Below are 16,544 nucleotides of genomic sequence, written 5' to 3'. Positions count from 1 at the left end.
ACTCAGGGAGGAAAAGAGAAGGGGAAAGATTCCCAAACCACCACCCAGGATCCCAGGACACCCACTTAGAGTGTCACCTCCCCTTCCCAAAGTCCCAGTGGGGGTGGTGGTGGCCTTGATCCAAGATTTTTTTCTCCAGGAGGGATGGGAATGGGGACAATTCCTGGAGTTTTTCTGCTGCCTTCCAAGGATGAAGGAATTGGGGTGGATCACAGCTCCTTTGGGGTTGAGTTTGAGGAATTCAACAGCTCTTCCAACTTATTTTGTCCTAAAGTCTGTAACCTGACAGCTCGAAAGCTCCAGAAAAAAAAAAAAAAAAAAGGGAAAACAACAACAAAAAAAATTATTATTATTTTTTAGCTGAGTCCTCAGGAACGAGAAGGGGAGGAAGGGATTTCTGCTGAGAGCAGTGTTACCCCCTCACCATTCTGCGACAGAATTGGGGTGTCACGACACAGCTGAGGACTGACACCCCCCCTAAAGATAAAAAAAAATTTAAAAAAATAAATAAAATAAAATAAGATTAGAGGAATAATAAATAAAAAAGGGGCTGCGGCTCCTTTAAGAAGCCCTGAGGGGACGGGGCGGGGCTGCGAGCGGTCACGTGACGGGCGGGATATAAAGGCGCCACAAGATGGCGGCGGCGGCGTTCGCGCCGCTCTTGGTTCTGGGGACGCTGCGGGCGGCGCTCGGGGCTGGAACCGCCAGGGAGGTAACGGGGGAGGGGGGGTTCGGTTCGGTTCGGGAACTGAGTGAGGGACAAAGAGGTTGGAGGAGAAAAAGAGGAAACCTCGGAGCGGCTTCCAGTGGCTGAAGGAGCTCCGGGAATGCCCGGGAGGGACTGGGGAAAAGGGTCGGGAGGGATGGGGTGAGGGGGAGATGGAGAGGAGATGTGAGGGGAAAATCCTTTAGTTTGAGGGTGCTGAGCCCCAGGTTGTCCCCAGGAGCCGTGGCTGCTGCTGAGGAACCTTTCCTTGAGCTTCCCCGTGGGGTTCGGGGGGAAACTGAGGCAGCTCCGGGCCCAGCCGGGATCCTCAGCCACCCTGAGACACCTCAGAGAATCACTGAAGAAAGGGTTTGAGCCTGGTGATCCCTGGAATTTATCCTGAGGATGAGGTGGATGGGATGGAATCCTCTGTTGGGTCAAGTTGGGTCATTTATTTTGTCTGTTCCTCCCCAAAGGAGGGTTCCAGGTGGGACCTTTTTACTCCTTCCAGAGAGCAAAATGTTCCTCAGTGTCCCTGGCTCTGCATCCCAGTCTCCAGCTGGAATTCCAAACATGGAATTATCAGTCCTAGGAACAGCCACTGAGAAACTTGCTCTTCATTACAGCAAAGAATCCCTTTTATCCTGCTCCAACCCATCCAGGATCTCCTCTCCTCCATCTCCCTTTCTCTTTTCCCACCCAGTTATCCCTGAGGATATCCCTGAGTCCTTCTTCCTACAAATGGGGAATCCCAGAGCCATCCTGTAGGGTCAAGTTTGGTCATTTATTTTGTCTGTTCCTCCCCAAAGGAGGGTTCCAGGTGGGACCTTCTTACTCCTTCCAGAGGGCAAAACGTTCCCCAGTGTCCCTGGCTCTGCATCCCAGTCTCCAGCTGGAATTCCAAACATGGAATTATCAGTCCTGAGAAACTTGCTGTTCATTCCAAGAGCTGAAAGCAAAAAACCCACAAAGAATCCCTTTTATCCTGCCCCAACCCATCCCAGGATCTCCCCTCCTCCATCTCCCTTTCTCTTTTCCCCATTTATTTTGCCTGTTCCTCCCCAAAGGAGGGTTCCAGGTGGGAATTTTTTACTCCTTTTCTCCTTCCAGAGGGCAAAATGTTCCTCAGTGTCCCTGGCTCTGCATCCCAGTCTCCAGCTGGAATTCTAAACATGGAATTATCAGTCCTAGGAGCAGCCACTGAGAAACTTGCTCTTCATTTCGTCAAAAGTCTGAGCTGAAAGCAAAAACACAAGACAGAAAATCCCTTTTATCCTGCTCCAACCCATCCAGGATCTCCCCTCCTCCATCTCCCTTTCTCTTTTCCCACCCAGTTATCCCTGAGGATATCCCTGAGTCCTTCTTCCCACAAATGGGGAATCCCAGAGCCATCCTGTTGAGTCAAGTTGGGTCATTTATTTTGTCTGTTCCTCCCCAAAGGAGGGTTCCAGGTGGGACCTTTTTACTCCTTTTCTCCTTCCAGAGGGTAAAATGTTCCTCAGTGTCCCTGGCTCTGCATCCCAATGATCTGGAACTCCAAATATCCATCCCCACCTCCCCAATCCCTTCCTGACTTTTCTCTGTGGTTTTCCTGACCCCCATCCAGGCTCTCTGGGTTTTCCTTCCAGGTTTCCATGGAATACCTGGAATACAGCCCTGGCTGGAACAGTTCTTCAGTTCCTCAGTGTCCCTGGCTCTGCATCCCAATCTCCATCTGGAACCCCAAATGTCCATCCCCACCTCCCCAATCCCTTCCTGTGGGACTTTTCTCTGTGGTTTTCCTGACCCCCATCCAAACTCTCTGGGTTTTCCCTCCAGGTTTCCATGGAATACAACCCTGGATGGAACAGCTCCTCTGTCAACCTCAGTTCCTCAGTGTCCCTGGCTCTGCATCCCAATGATCTGGAACTCCAAATATCCATCCCCACCTCCCCAATCCCTTCCTGACTTTTCTCTATGATTTTCCTGACCCCCATCCAGGCTCTCTGGGTTTTCCCTCCAGGTTTCCATGGAATACCTGGAATACAACCCTGGCTTGGAACAGCTCCTCTATGAACCTCAGTTCCTCAGTGTCCCTGGCTCTGCATCCCAATCTCCATCTGGAACCCCAAATATCCATCCCCACCTCCCCAATCCCTTCCTGTGGGACTTTTCTCTGTGGTTTTCCTGACCCTCATCCAAGCTCTCTGGGTTTTCCCTCCAGGTTTCCATGGAATACAACCCTGGATGGAACAGTTCCTCTGTCAACCTCCTCCACGTACGGGCAGTGGGACCTAGGGACACCTTGCACTACATCTGGAGCAGCATCGGGGCCCCCACGGTGCTTTTGGTGGCCACAGAGAGCAGGACCAGTGCCCTGCACATCAACTGGACCCAACTCCTCTCCCCCAGCCCCACGGGTGCCATCAGGATCGAACCCCCCAGCAGTGTGGTCTCCTCTGCTGCTGTTGTCTTCACCAAGGTACCACCCAGGGAGGGTTTTTTTTTTATTTTGTCTGGGAACTCTTGCCCAGGATGAAGGGGAATTTTTTGGGGGGGTTGGGAGCTTTTTCAGCTGCAGCAAAAAAATAACAACCCTAAAATTCCCCCTTGTGTCTTCTGCTCTGGTGGTGTCTCAGCTGGAGCTGTGGGTGTTGCTCTGTTTTGGATCTCCTTCTCCATCAGGACCATGGAGCTGTGGTTGTCTACACCTCATGGAATTCCTCCTCTCCCCAGGTGTTTGGGTACAGCCAGACCCAAACCCTGGAAGAGCTTTCTGGCTTTTCCTGGGAAAACATCAGTCACACACAAAAGAACAATCAGTTGTTCTTGTTTGGATCTCCTTCTCCATCAGGACCATGGAGCAGTGGTTGTCCACATCTCATGGAATTCCTCTTCTCCCCAGGTGTTTGGGTACAGTCAGACCCAAACCCTGGAAGAGCTTTTCTATCCCACCTCTGACCTGTTTTTTTCTGGGAAAACATCAACCACACAACAAAAGAACAACCAATTCTTCTTTTTTTTGGATCTCCTTCTCCATCAGGACCATGGAGCAGTGGTACAACCACAACACACCTCATGGAATTCCTCCTCTCCCCAGGTGTTTGGGTACAGTCAGACCCAAACCCTGGAAGAGCTTTCTGGCTTTTCCTGGGAAAACATCAGTCACACAACAAAAGAACAATCAGTTGTTCTTGTTTGGATCTCCTTCTCCATCAGAGTCTGAGGGCCATGGAGCAGTGGTTGTCCACATCTCATGGGCTTCCTCTTCTCCCCAGGTGTTTGGGTACAGCCAAACCCAAACCCTGGAAGAGCTTTTCTATCCCACCTCTGACCCTTTTTTCCTGGGAAAACATCAACCACACAACAAAAGAACAACCAATTCTTCTTTTTTTTGGATCTCCTTCTCCATCAGGACCATGGAGCAGTGGTTGTCCACACCTCATGGAATTCCTCTTCTCCCCAGGTGTTTGGGTACAGCCAGACCCAAACCCTGGAAGAGCTTTTCTATCCCACCTCTGACCTGTTTTTTTCTGGGAAAACATCAACCCCACAACAAAAGAACAATCAATTCTTCTTTTTTTTGGATCTCCTTCTCCATCAGGACCATGGAGCAGTGGTACAACCACAACACACCTCATGGAATTCCTCCTCTCCCCAGGTGTTTGGGTACAGTCAGACCTAAACCCTGGAAGAGCTTTCTGGCTTTTCCTGGGAAAACATCAGTCCCATAAAAAAAGAACAATCAATTCCTCTTTTTTTGGATCTCTTTCTCCATCAGGACCATGGAGCAGTGGTTGTCCACACCTCATGGGCTTTCTCCTCTCCCCAGGTGTTTGAGTACAGCCAGAGCCAAACCCTGGAAGAGCTTTTCTATCCCACCTATGACCTTTCTGGCTTTTCCTGGGAAAACACCAACCACACCCTGAACCACACAGCCCTGACAGCAGAGTTCACGGGGGTCCCAGCCACAGATCCTGCTGGCAGCTTCTCCAATGGCAGCCTGACCTTCCGGGTGAGTCCCTGGGGGATGAGAGGGATTCACCACCCTGCAGGAATCCCACATCCCCAAAAAAACAACACAACCTTCTGGAAAGCTGGAAGTTTTCCCAAAGTGCTGACGGATCCCTCCCCGTGTCCCCTTTGCAGGTGACAGCCTATGAGGCTGGTGGCCGTGACGGGCTTCTCCCCAGCCTCCTGCACACAGCAAACAGCTCCAAGGTGGAATTTGTCCTGGCTGGGGTGGCTCCCCAAGGGAACAGCTCCAAGTTTTCCCTGGAAGTGGCCACGGTGGAGGAGGTGGGGGCTGTGCGGGTGCTGCGCTCGGCGCGTTCCATCGACGACGAGTACACCCCCACCATCTTTGAGGTGAGGATGGGAAAGGGGGGGAAGGAAGGAAGGAAGGAAGGAGCCCTGGGCCCTGCTGCAGCACCCTGGGGGAGCAGCACCCACACCCCAGCTCCAGCTCAGCCTGGCCTGAAGAGCAGATGAGTCCCCAGTTAGGAAACTGGGGCAGAGGAGACCGAGTTAGGGAGTCTGGAGAGGGGTCTGGAGAGTTGGGATGATTGCAGTGCGATGAGGTGCAACACAACAACCCCCTGGGGAGCTCCAGGTTGGGCACAGAGTGGCAGAAAGGGTCCTGGGAAGCTGAAAAGGAGCCAACAGGGTGCTCAGGTGGCCAAGAAGGCCAAGGGCAACCTGGGCTGGCTGAGGAAGAGTGTGGCCAACAGGAAGAGGGAAGGGATTCTGTCCCTGGGCTCAGCTTGAATCCTGGGTCCAGTTCTGGACCCCTCAGCTCAGGAAGGAGATTGAGGTGCTGGAGAAGGTCCAGAGAAGAGCAAGGAGGCTGTGAAGGGATCCAGGACAAAAATAAAAAGGGCTGAGGAGGCCCCTCTGGAGAAGAGGAGGCTCAGGGAGCTCCCTGGATGGAGGTTGGAGCCAGGGGGGGGTTGGGCTCTATCAGTCAGACAAGAGGCCATGGGCTTCAGCTCTGCCAGGGAAGGGTTAGCTTGGGAATTAGGAAGGAATTCTTTCCAGAAAGGGGGATCAGACATTGGAATGGGCTGCCCAGGGAGGGGGTGGATTCTCCATCCCTGGAGGATTTTAGGATGAGCTTGGATGTGGCACTGAGTGCCCTGGGCTGGGAATCACAGGGGGGAGTGGATCCAGGGTTGGAGTTGCTGATCCCAGAGCTCCTTTCCAACCCAAATGATTCTGGGATCTCCTGCCCTCCTTTCACCACTTGTTCTCCTTTCACCACTTCTTCTCCTTCCCCCAGATGCTCTCCCTGGCAGCTGAATCCCAAAATGACAGCTCCACACTCAGCTTCCTGCAGTGGAAAGCCACAGCCTATGGCTCCCGGAGCCCCCGGCGTGAGGATGGGATTCAGTGCAGGTCACAGGGCCTGCAAGCAGCCAACTGGACCCTGCCTGGTTCCAGCCTGGTCCTTGCCTACTTTGGGGAGGGTTTAGGCAGCACCTACACTGTCAGTGCCATTAATATCTCATTTGGGGGAGAGGATGGAAAAGTTTACCAGGAGAAACGTTACCTCAGCTGGTGAGTGGGGGCTGCTCTGCATGAAAAATGCTTTCCTGCTCATGACTAACTTGCTGGCCAAGTTAGGGGGGGTTCTCTTGTGTAATTCTCTCCTTTCCTAGAATCTCTCAAGGGCTTGGGTTGGAAGGGACCTTAAAGCTCAGCCCCTCCCCCCAGCCCAGAGGGCTCCAAACCCCATCCAAACCTCCAACAATTCCAGGGATGGGGCAGCCACAGCTTCTGGGGAAACCTGGGACTCAGCACCCTCACCCCAAAGAATTTCTCCCTCCCCAATTTCTCCTCTCCATCTCCCCTCTTCCAGTTCAAAGCCATTCCCTCTCATCCCATCCCTCCAGGCCCTTGTCCCAAGTCCCTCCCCAGCTTTCCTGGATCCCTTCAGGCACTGGAAGGTGCTCTGAGGTCTCCCCAGAACCTTCTCCTCCTTCTCCTTCTCCTTCTCCTTCTCCTTCTCCTTCTCCTTCTCCTTCTCCTTCTCCTTCTCCTTCTCCTTCTCCTTCTCCTTCTCCTTCTCCTTCTCCTTCTCCTTCTCCTTCTCCTTCTCCTTCTCCTTCTCCTTCTCCTTCTCCTTCTCCTTCTCCTTCTCCTTCTCCTTCTCCTTCTCCTTCTCCTTCTCCTTCTCCTTCTCCTCCTCCTCCTCCTCCTCCTCCTCCCCCTCCTCCTCCTCCTCCTCCTCCTCCTCCTCCTCCTCCTCCTCCTCCTCCTCCTCCTCCTCCCCCTCCTCCTCCCCCTCCTCCTCCTCCTCCTCCTCCTCCTCCTCCTCCTCCTCCTCCTCCTCCTCCTCCTCCTCCTCCTCCTCCTCCTCCTCCTCCTCCTCCTCCTCCTCCTCCTCCTTTCTCCTTTCCCCTCTCCCCCTTTTCGCCTTTTCCCTTTTTCCCCTCTTCCCCCTTCCCTTTCTCCCTTTTCCCCTTTCCCCCTTTTCCCTTCCCAGCACCCTCACCCCAAACAGTTTCTCCCCAATTTCTCCTCTCCATCCGTTCCCCCTCATCCCATCCCTCCAGCCCCTTCCCAGGGATATGTTTGACCTCTCTTTCCTCCCTCCCTGATTTTTTTTCCTGCAGGTCAGCACTCCTGGGATTTGGGAAGCCCCCCAGGGACACTTTTTCCTCCTTGGTCATCTCCATCATGGCCATGGCCCTGGGGACCCCCCTGGTGATGCTCCTGGTGGGCACCTGCGTGGTGCTCTTTGAACAGAGGAAACAATATTCTGAGTATGAGCCCATCAACTGAGGGGGAAAATCCCTGGGGGAAGATCCCTGGGATCCTTTTCCTCAGCAGGAAAACAACTCTGCTTCCAAATCCTGGGATCTCCTGTGCCCTCCTCTCTGTCCCTGCTCAGAGGGGACCAAAGCGAAGTTTCCAGCATCTTTTGTGTCACTTTTGTGTCCTCCTCCCTCTGGCTGATTTTTGTTTTTATTTTTTCCTCTGATTTCCTCCTGATCCATCCAGCCAGAGGAAGTGTTGGGATTCCCATCAGCTCTGGAATCTCCTAAAACAGGGATAAAACCCCTCCATGTTTGGCAGATGTTGTCCTGCCCTGCACTCCAGGGTGACATCTGAGCCTGGGGACCCAGTGCCACTCCTGCCAGGGTGATTCCTGCTGCTGGGGACACCCCAGGACACCTCACAGACACCTCAGGACCTTTCTGCTGGCACCAAAGGGACACCCAGCACCATTTCTGGGGTTCAGGATGGGTCCCCCCAACCCCTGGGTGCCCTCTGGGTCCTGTGTCACCTTGAGGGGGGGGTGACACTGTGTCTGTCACTGCCTCTGTCACCAAATAAAGTGGATTTTTTGCAGAGTGGGAGATCCAAAGGGAAGGAAAAACTTCCTGGAAAAAAATAAGGCCTGGGAGAGTGGGATTGGGATGTGGTGGGGTCTCTGGGGACATCCTGGACACTGTGGGGTGGCTCTGGGTGACCCTGTCCTGGCTGAGGGGTTGGATCTGGGGATCCTTGGAGGCTCCTTCCAACTTTCACTCTGCTCCTGGGATTTGGAGGAATTAAAATCATAGAATCATAGAATCATAGAATTGGCTGGGTTGGAAGGGACCTCAGAGATCATCGAGTCCAACCCTTGAACCACCGTTGCGGTTGCTAGACTATGGCACTGAGTGCCACATCCAGGCTCTTTTTAAATATCTCCAGACACGGAGAATCCACCACTTCAGTGGGCAGCCCATTCCAATGCCTGATCACCCTCTCCGTAAAGAAATTCTTTCTAATATCTAACCTAAACTTCCCCTGGCACAACTTAAGTCCATGCCCTCTTGTCTTGTTGAAAGTCGTTTGGTAAAAGAGCCCAACCCCCACCTGGCTCCAACCTCCTTTCAGGTAGTTGTAGAGAGCGATGAGGTCTCCCCTGAGCCGCCTCTTCTTTAGGCTGAACACCCCCAGCTCCCTCAGCCTCTCCTCGTAGGGTCTATGCTCGAGTCCCTTCACCAGCCTGGTTGCCCTCCTTTGGACCTGCTCCAGGACCTCGATATCCTTCCTGAACTGGGGGGCCCAGAACTGGACACAGGACTCAAGCTGTGGCCTCACGAGGGCTGAGTACAGGGGCAGAATCACTTCCTTGGACCTGCTGGCAATGCTGTTCCGGATACAGGCCAGGATGCCATTGGCTTTCTTGGCCACCTGGGCACACTGCTGGCTCATGTTCAGCTTCTTGTCGATCCAGACTCCCAGGTCCTTTTCTGCCTGGCTGCTCTCCAGCCACTCTGTCCCCAGCCTGTAGCGCTGCATGGGGTTGTTGTGGCCAAAGTGCAGGACCCGGCACTTGGCCGTGTTAAACCTCATCCCGTTGGAATCAGCCCAAAAGGTGTTGGAGCCGAGGAGAAAAGGGATGAGGGAGGATCCATGATCTGGGATTGCCCCAGGGGGGTTTGGGGATGGGGTCCCAATCATCCTGAGATATCCAGAAGAGTTGGATCATTCCCTTTCCATGCTGGGATTGAATCCCAACCATCCTGAGATACCCAGAAGAGTTGGATCATTCCCTTTCCATGCTGGGATTGAATCACAACCATCCTAACTACCCAGAAGAGTTGCATCATTCCCTTTCCTGAGATATCCAGAAGAGTTGGATGGTTCCCTTTCCATGCTGGGGTTGAATCCCAACCATCCTGAGATATCCAGAGGAGTTGGATCATTCCCCTTCCATGCTGGGATGGGGCTGCAGATGCTCCCATGGATCAGGGATGAGAGTCTGGAGACACCAAACAGGAGGGGAGGAGATCCGAGGGGGTTTCCCTTTATTTGGTGGGATTTGGATTGGATTGGGATGAAGTGGAGAAGCCAAAAGGATTGGGGTTGGGGGGAGAGGGGGAATTCCAGGAGCCCTTTTGGGGTGGCAGAAAATTTGGGGTGCCCTGATGGGTGCAGGAGGTGCCCACCACCCATCCTGGGGGGGAATTCTCCATCCCTTGGGATCAGAGGAGATTCCCTCCTTTCCCAGGAGGAGGAGAGGGACAAATGGGGTCAGGATGAGTTGGGATAATTTGGAGAAAACATCATTTAGGGGTTTTTTGGTTTTTTTTTAATCCCTTTTGGAAGAATCTTTTTGGGGTGAGATGTTGGCATCCTGTGTCTGTGACTTGAACCCCCCCCCCCCCAAAAAAAACCCCAGAACCCCCCCAAAAAAGCAACCCCAGAGCCAATGGGTGAAGGTTTTATTGAGCAGGAAGTTGGGCAAATCCCACCCCATCCTTGCTTTTCTTCCAGACTTTTTTTCCCAAATTCCCACCAGGACAGAACCTTTTGGAGCTCCCTCAACTTTGAGCACCCCAAAACCTTTTGCTGGGGGGGGGTGGTGAGGAGGCTCTTGGGGTGCAGCCCCCCACCCCCTTCCTTCCCTCAACCCCAATACCGGAGTTTGGTTCCCCTTTCCTTGGAATTCTCCTCAGGTTTTGGTGTTCCCAGAGCAAAGAGGTTTTCAGGCTCCAGGAAAAACATGCTGTAGAGATTCCAGAGCTGCATGGCCAGGAGTGGCAGGAAAGTCATGGAAAAGCCAAAAACCCGGAAGGAACGGCCGATGGCGTAGGAAAGCCAGAAAATTAACCTGGAAAATGGGAAAGGGAGGTGGAGATTTGGGATTTTTAGCCCAAAGGAAAGGTTTGGAAAGCTTGGGATGGAGCAGCCCCTTTTTTTCCTTCCTTTTCTCCCTGGAGAATTCCCTGCTGGAATTGGGAAGGAGTCAGGGGGGGATCCCAAATATTGGGGTGGAGATAGGAAAGCCAAAAAATTAACCTGGAAAATGGGAAAGGGAGGTGGAGATTTGGGATTTTTTGGCCCAATGGAAAGGTTTGGAAAGGTTGGGATGGAGCAGCCCTTTTTTCCCTCCTTTTTCCTCTGCTGGAATTGGGAAGGAGTCAAGGGGGGAATCCCAAATCTCCCCAATCTCCAGGAGTTACCTGGAGATAGGAAAGCCAAAAAAATTAACCTGGAAAAAGGGAAAGGGATTTGGGACTTGGGATTTTTTAGCCCAATGGAAAGGTTTGGAAAGGTTGGGATTGGGAATTCTGGACTGCTGGAATTGGGAAGGAGTCAGGGGGGGATCCCAAATATTGGGGTGGAGATAGGAAAGCCAAAAAATTAACCTGGAAAAATGGGAAAGGGAGGTGGAGATTTGGGTGTTTTTAACCCAAAGGGAAGGTTTGGAAAGGTTGGGATGGAGCAGCCCCTTTTTTCCCTCCTTTTCCCTCTGCTGGAATTGGGAAGGAGTTTTGGGGGAGGATCCCAAATTTTGGGCTGGAATTACCTGGAGATAGGAAAGACAAAAAATCAACATGGAAATAGGGAAAGGGAGGTGGAGATTTGGGATTTTTTAACCCAATGGTTGGGATTTGGAATGCTGGACTGCTGGAATTGGGAAGGAGTCAGGGGGAGGATCCCATACTTTGGGCTGAATTTACCTGGAGATAGGAAAGCCAAAAAATTAACCTGGAAAATGGGAAAGGGAGGTGGAGATTTGGGATTTTTTGGCCCAATGGAAAGGTTTGGAAAGGTTGGGATGGAGCAGCCCCTTTTTTCCCTCCTTTTCCCTCTGCTGGAATTGGGAAGGAGTTTTGGGGGAGGATCCCAAACTTTGGGCTGGAATTACCTGGAGATAGGAAAGCCAAAAAATAACCTGGAAAAATGGGAAAGGGAGGTGGAGACTTGGGAGTTTTAGCCCAAAGGAAAGGTTTGGAAAGGTTGGGATTGGGAATTCTGGACTGCTGGAATTGGGAAGGAGTTTTGTTGGGAGGATCCCAAATTTTGGGCTGGAATTACCTGGAGATGGCAAAGAGCCCGGTGAGGAGGGGGATGAGCTTGAGGAGCTCCTGGGGGAGGTAGGTGACCAGCACGGCCATGTTGAAGAAGTAGAGGATGAAAAGCTGGATGGATTGGGAGACGTAGGTGCGGTGCAGCTCCAGCTCCCGCTCCAGCTCCCCAAAAGGCTCCAGGGCGGAGGAGCAGAGGCGGGAAACGCCGCTGACGATCATCCCTGTGGAGAAGCGGGGGTGAGCGGGGGCTGCAGCGACCAATCAGCAGAGAGACAACCCACCAACCAACCAACCAACCAACAGAGACCCAACTGACCAATAGAGAACCAACTAACCAACCAATCAGCAGAGAGCCAACCAACTAACCAACCAATCAATAGAGACCCAACCGATCAACAGAGAGACAACTGACCAATAGAGAACCAACCAATCATCAGACAACCAACTAAGCAACCAATCAGCAGAGAGCCAACCAACCAATCAGCAGAGAGCCAACCAACTAACCAACCAATCAGCAGAGAGCCAACTGACTAACCAATCAATCAACAGAGAGCCAACCAACCAACCAATCAATCAACAGAGAGCCAACCAACCAACCAGTCAGCAGAGAGACAACCAACTGACCAATCAGCAGAGAGACAACCAATCAACCAACCAACCAACCAACCAATCAATTAACAGAGAGCCAACAAACTAATCAACAGAGACCCAACTTACCAATAGAGGCCCAACCAACCAACCAAAACCCAACGAACCAACCACCCAAGACCCAACCAACCAACCAAGACCCAACCAAGACCCAACCCAACCCAACATGGATGAGAAGAGAGCCAAGAAGCCCCATTTTGCCACCGAGCTCCCCCTCACCCCCACATCCCAGGGTTGGGGTGAGGGGCTCAGAACCCCCCCAAACCTCCTCCCCCCAAGCCCCTCATCCCCCCCAGGCCCCTCCCAGCCCCCCCCCCGGGCCTGTGGCTCACCCAGGAGGATGGGGAAGGTGGCAAAGGAAGTTCCACCCCTCAAAGTCCTGGCAAGTTGGAACTTCCAACCTACCAAGACCCAACCAACCAAGAGGGACCCAAGAGAGGCCCAACCACCCACAGAGACCCAACCAACCAACCAAAACCCAACGAACCAACCACCCAAGACCCAACCAACCAAGACCCAACCCAACATGGATGAGAAGAGAGCCAAGAAACCCCATTTTGCCTCCGAGCTCCCCCTCACCCCCCCATCCCAGGGTTGGGATGAGGGGCTCAGAACCCCCCCAAACCTCCTCCCCCAAGCCCCTAATCCCCCCCAGGCCCCTCCCAGCCCCCCCCGGGCCTGTGGCTCACCCAGGAGGATGGGGAAGGTGGCGAAGGCGGCGCAGCGCAGGGTGTAGACGAGGCGGGCGGCGGGGGTGGGCAGGGGGGGGGCATCGAAGGGGAGGAAGACGAAGGCCCCGTAGAGGAAGCAGGGACAGAGGAACAAAGCCCCAAAACCCGAAGCCACGGCTTTGAGGTTGTCCCTGCAGCCCCCAGCCCAGGGACACCGAGGTTCCCCCCGGCTTGGGGGAGTCTTGGCCACCAGGCCCTCAAAAGCCAAGATGGGGGCACGGGTGGGGTGGGGGGGTTGGAAAGGTTTGGGGGGGAGGGTTTGGGGTCTCTCAGAACCTCCCCTCCAGCCCGCCTGGGTTTGGGGGTTCGGGGGTTTTTTGGGTTTGCCAGGGGTCTGCTCGATGCAGTGGGGGTCGATGGGGACAAAAACGTGGGGGGGGGTCAAGGGGGGGTCCTCATCCTTGGCTTCCATCGAGGGACACTTGGGGACAGAGTCCTCCAGGGTGTCACCTTCAGGGGGGGAGCAGCTCTTTGGCTCCAGGGGTTCTGGTGGGGCCTTGGGGTGGCACTGGTCCCCACTGGGGTGGCACTGGTCCCATGGCAGGGTGGCACCGTGGTCCCTTGGGTGCTGATCCAGGTTTTTTTCCAAGGGGGTGTCCAAGGTCACCTTGTCCAGGACCAGCAAAGCCACCTCCTCAGGGGACAGGATGGGGTCAGCAGCAGCCATGGGAGTGGCTCCCCCCCAAAAAAACCCCAAAAAACCCCAAAAATCCCAAAAAAATCCCAAACCCTGGAGGTGTCCAAAAGGATTCAGGTTCACATTCCTTGGGTTTTTTCACCCTGTGCCAGGAAAAAAAGGAAATAGATTAAAAAAAAATTAAAAATTAAAAATATAAATGAGGGTTTTGGGGCCTCGCACGCAGCTGCAAGTTTTATTTAGAGGGTGACAGGTCCTGGAATTCCCATAAATTCCTGGAATTCCCATAAACTCCTGGAATCCCCATCCGTTCCTGGAATCCCCACCAGTTCCTCCCCACCACTGAGCAGAAAGCAGAAGGATCAGGGGGGGATCACTCCTGGGGGCAGCACAGCCCAGAAATCCCTGAAATCCCTGAAATCCCAGGATTTGGGGACTTTTGGGGTTTTTCCCTCTGAGATCCCGAGGCTCCTGGCAATCCCTGAGATCCCCTGAGATCCCGAGCCAGCAGCCCCTTCCATTTGGGAAGATCCCATCAGGATGAGCCAAATCCACAGCCCCTTGGGATGAGACCCTTCTGGGTGCCCCTTCCTGGCAGGAATCCCATATTTTTCCCCCCATTTCCTGGAATTCCCATAAATTCCTGGAATTCCCATAAACTCCTGGAATTCCCATAAACTCCTGGAATCCCCATCCATTCCTGGAATCCCCACCAATTCCTCCCCACCACTGAGCAGAAAGCAGAAGGATCAGGGGGGAACCACTCCTGGGGGCAGCACAGCCCAGAAATCCCTGAAATCCCAGGATTTGGGGACTTTTGGGGTTTTTCCCTCTGAGATCCCAAGACTCCTGGCAATCCCTGAGATCCCCTGAGATCCTGAGCCAGCAGCCCCTTCCATTTGGGAAGATCCCATCAGGATGAGCCAAATCCACAGCTCCTTAGGGGTTGAGACCCTTCTGGGTGCCCCTTCCTGGCAGGAATCCCATATTTTTCCTCCCGTTTCCTGGCAATCCCTGTTTTCTCAGCCTATCCCAGGTGTTGCTTCCTGCAGGGAAAAATAAAATAAAAATCTCTTTTTCCCTCCCTTCCCCTCCCAGGGGAATCCCTGAAACCCCTCCCTGGGAAAGGAGCCCTAAAAATTAGGGAAACTGAGGCACTGATTCCAACTGGAAACTGATTCCAGCTGGAATCCAGAGGAGGAAACAGGGACACAGCCCCTTCCTGTGCCACCCCCAGGGGACAAGAAAGGGGGGGACAAGGAAAGGACCTGGATCCCCGTCACCCCTAAACTTACCTGGGAAAGAAATGGGGGAGCCGGGAGCCTCTGGAATGTTTCCACCCCTCAAAGTCCTGGGAAGTTGGAACTTCCAAACCTGTTGGACCAGCTCAGGTGGGGCTGGGACCAACAAAAAGGGGGGGGTGGAGCTGCCTCACCCGCCCATGGAGGTCAAAAAAAGGCACCAGGAAGGGTGGAAAAGGGGAAAAAATGACCCAAAAAGGGGGTTTTGGGATGAGGGTTTAGTGGGATAATCCCAAAAGGAGCTGAGGATGGGATGGTGTTTCCCAGGGATGAGGAAAAAGAAAGGGATTGGGTTTTTTACCCCATGGAGGTCGAAAAATGCACCAGGAAGAGTGGAACAAGGGACAAAATGACCCAAAAAGGGGGTTCTGGGATGAGGATTTGTGGGATAATCCCAAAAGGAGCTGTGGATGGGATGGTGCTTCCCAGGGATGAGGAAAAACAAAGGGATTGGGGGGGTTTCCCCATGAAGGTTGGGGAAAGGAACCAGGAAGGGTGGAAAAAGGAACAAAGTGACCCAAAAAGGGTTCTGGGATGAAAAAGGGATCAGGATTTGTGGGATAATCCCAAAAGGAGCTGTGGATGGGATGGTGTTTCCCAGGGATGAGGAAAAAGAAAGGGATTGGGGTTTTTTCCATGGAGGTTGGGGAAAGGAAGCAGGAAGGGTGGAAAAGGGGAAAAATGTCCCAAAAAGGGGGTTCTGGGATGAGGATTTGTGGGATAATCCCAAAAGGAGCTGAGGATGGGATGGTGTTTCCCAGGGATGAGGAAAAACAAAGGGATTGGGGGGGTTTTCCCCATGGAGGTCGAAAAAAGGCACCAGGAAGGGTGGAACAGGGAACAAAGTGACCCAAAAAGGGTTCTGGGATGAAAAAGGGATGAGGATTTGTGGGATAATCCCAAAAGGAGCTGAGGATGGGATGGTGCTTCCCAGGGATCTGAGGAAAACCAAAGGGATTGAGTTTTTTTTTCCTCATCCCAACCTCCCGCCTGGTTCTGGGGTGACCCTGGGGGGAGGAATCTCCTCCCTCTCTTCCCTTGAGGGATTTAGAGGCAATTCCAGGATTCTCCATTGCTTCCAAGGTTTGGGAAGACCCCAGGAGTTGGAATGGGAATAGGGATGGGTGTGAGGGGGAGATTCCAAGCCCAAAGGGGTCATTTCCTCCTCTCTCTCTGCCTCTCATTTATTTTTAGTGGGAAACACCTGCACCCCCCCCCTTTCCCTGTGTTTTCCAGGTGGTTTTGGGATGATTTCTGGGTCCCTGAGGAGCAGGAGGACCCTGAGGGGATGGAGCAGCCTCCTCAGGGGGAAATCTCGCGAGATGACGCCTCCAGGCCGCCGTTTTTGCCCCTTCTAAGTGAGGGCGCAGCCTCAGTTCTCGCGAGATGACGCCTCAGCCGCCATTTTTTTTGCCCCTACTAACTACTGGCAAGCGCCGCTGCCGCCCCAAGGGGAGATCTCGCGAGATGACGCTTCCAGGCCGCCATTTTTTCCCGTGCTAAGTATTGGCAAGAGCCGCAGCCCCCTCAGTGGGAAATCTCGCGAGATGACGCCCCCTCGGCCGCCAGTTTTTGCCCCTCCTAAGTGAGGGCAAGCGCCGCAGCCTCCTGAAAGGGGAACCCTGGCGAGCTGAGGCCTCCCGGCCGCTCTTTTATCCCGTCGTAAGTGAGGGGAAGGGCGGCGAGAGTCTCTGTTCTCGCGAGATGTTTGCCAGCACTAAGTGAGGG

General features: G+C 53.5%; 2 protein-coding genes across 2 annotated transcripts; one reads left to right on the top strand and one right to left on the bottom strand.

The window, feature by feature from the left end:
- The first annotated feature begins 602 nt into the window (after positions 1 to 602).
- On the top strand, positions 603 to 8,029 carry GLMP (glycosylated lysosomal membrane protein). The gene is made up of 6 exons (XM_030465260.1): positions 603 to 712; positions 2,910 to 3,167; positions 4,518 to 4,700; positions 4,835 to 5,053; positions 5,964 to 6,241; positions 7,300 to 8,029. Exons 1-6 carry the CDS (start codon positions 635 to 637, stop codon positions 7,466 to 7,468), a joined length of 1,185 nt encoding a protein of 394 aa, XP_030321120.1. The 5' UTR covers positions 603 to 634; the 3' UTR covers positions 7,469 to 8,029.
- A 2,022-nt stretch (positions 8,030 to 10,051) lies between these two features.
- Positions 10,052 to 13,545, bottom strand: TMEM79 (transmembrane protein 79). Its single transcript, XM_030465261.1, has 3 exons — positions 12,837 to 13,545; positions 11,507 to 11,720; positions 10,052 to 10,295 (listed from the first exon to the last, which is right to left on the bottom strand). Exons 1-3 carry the CDS (start codon positions 13,543 to 13,545, stop codon positions 10,091 to 10,093), a joined length of 1,128 nt encoding a protein of 375 aa, XP_030321121.1. The 3' UTR covers positions 10,052 to 10,090.
- Between the last annotated feature and the right edge of the window lie 2,999 nt (positions 13,546 to 16,544).

The sequence above is a fragment of the Calypte anna genome, chromosome 25 (assembly GCF_003957555.1).
Source record: "Calypte anna isolate BGI_N300 chromosome 25, bCalAnn1_v1.p, whole genome shotgun sequence".
Lineage (NCBI taxonomy): Eukaryota > Metazoa > Chordata > Aves > Apodiformes > Trochilidae > Calypte > Calypte anna.
This window is presented reverse-complemented; position numbering and strand designations above follow the sequence as displayed.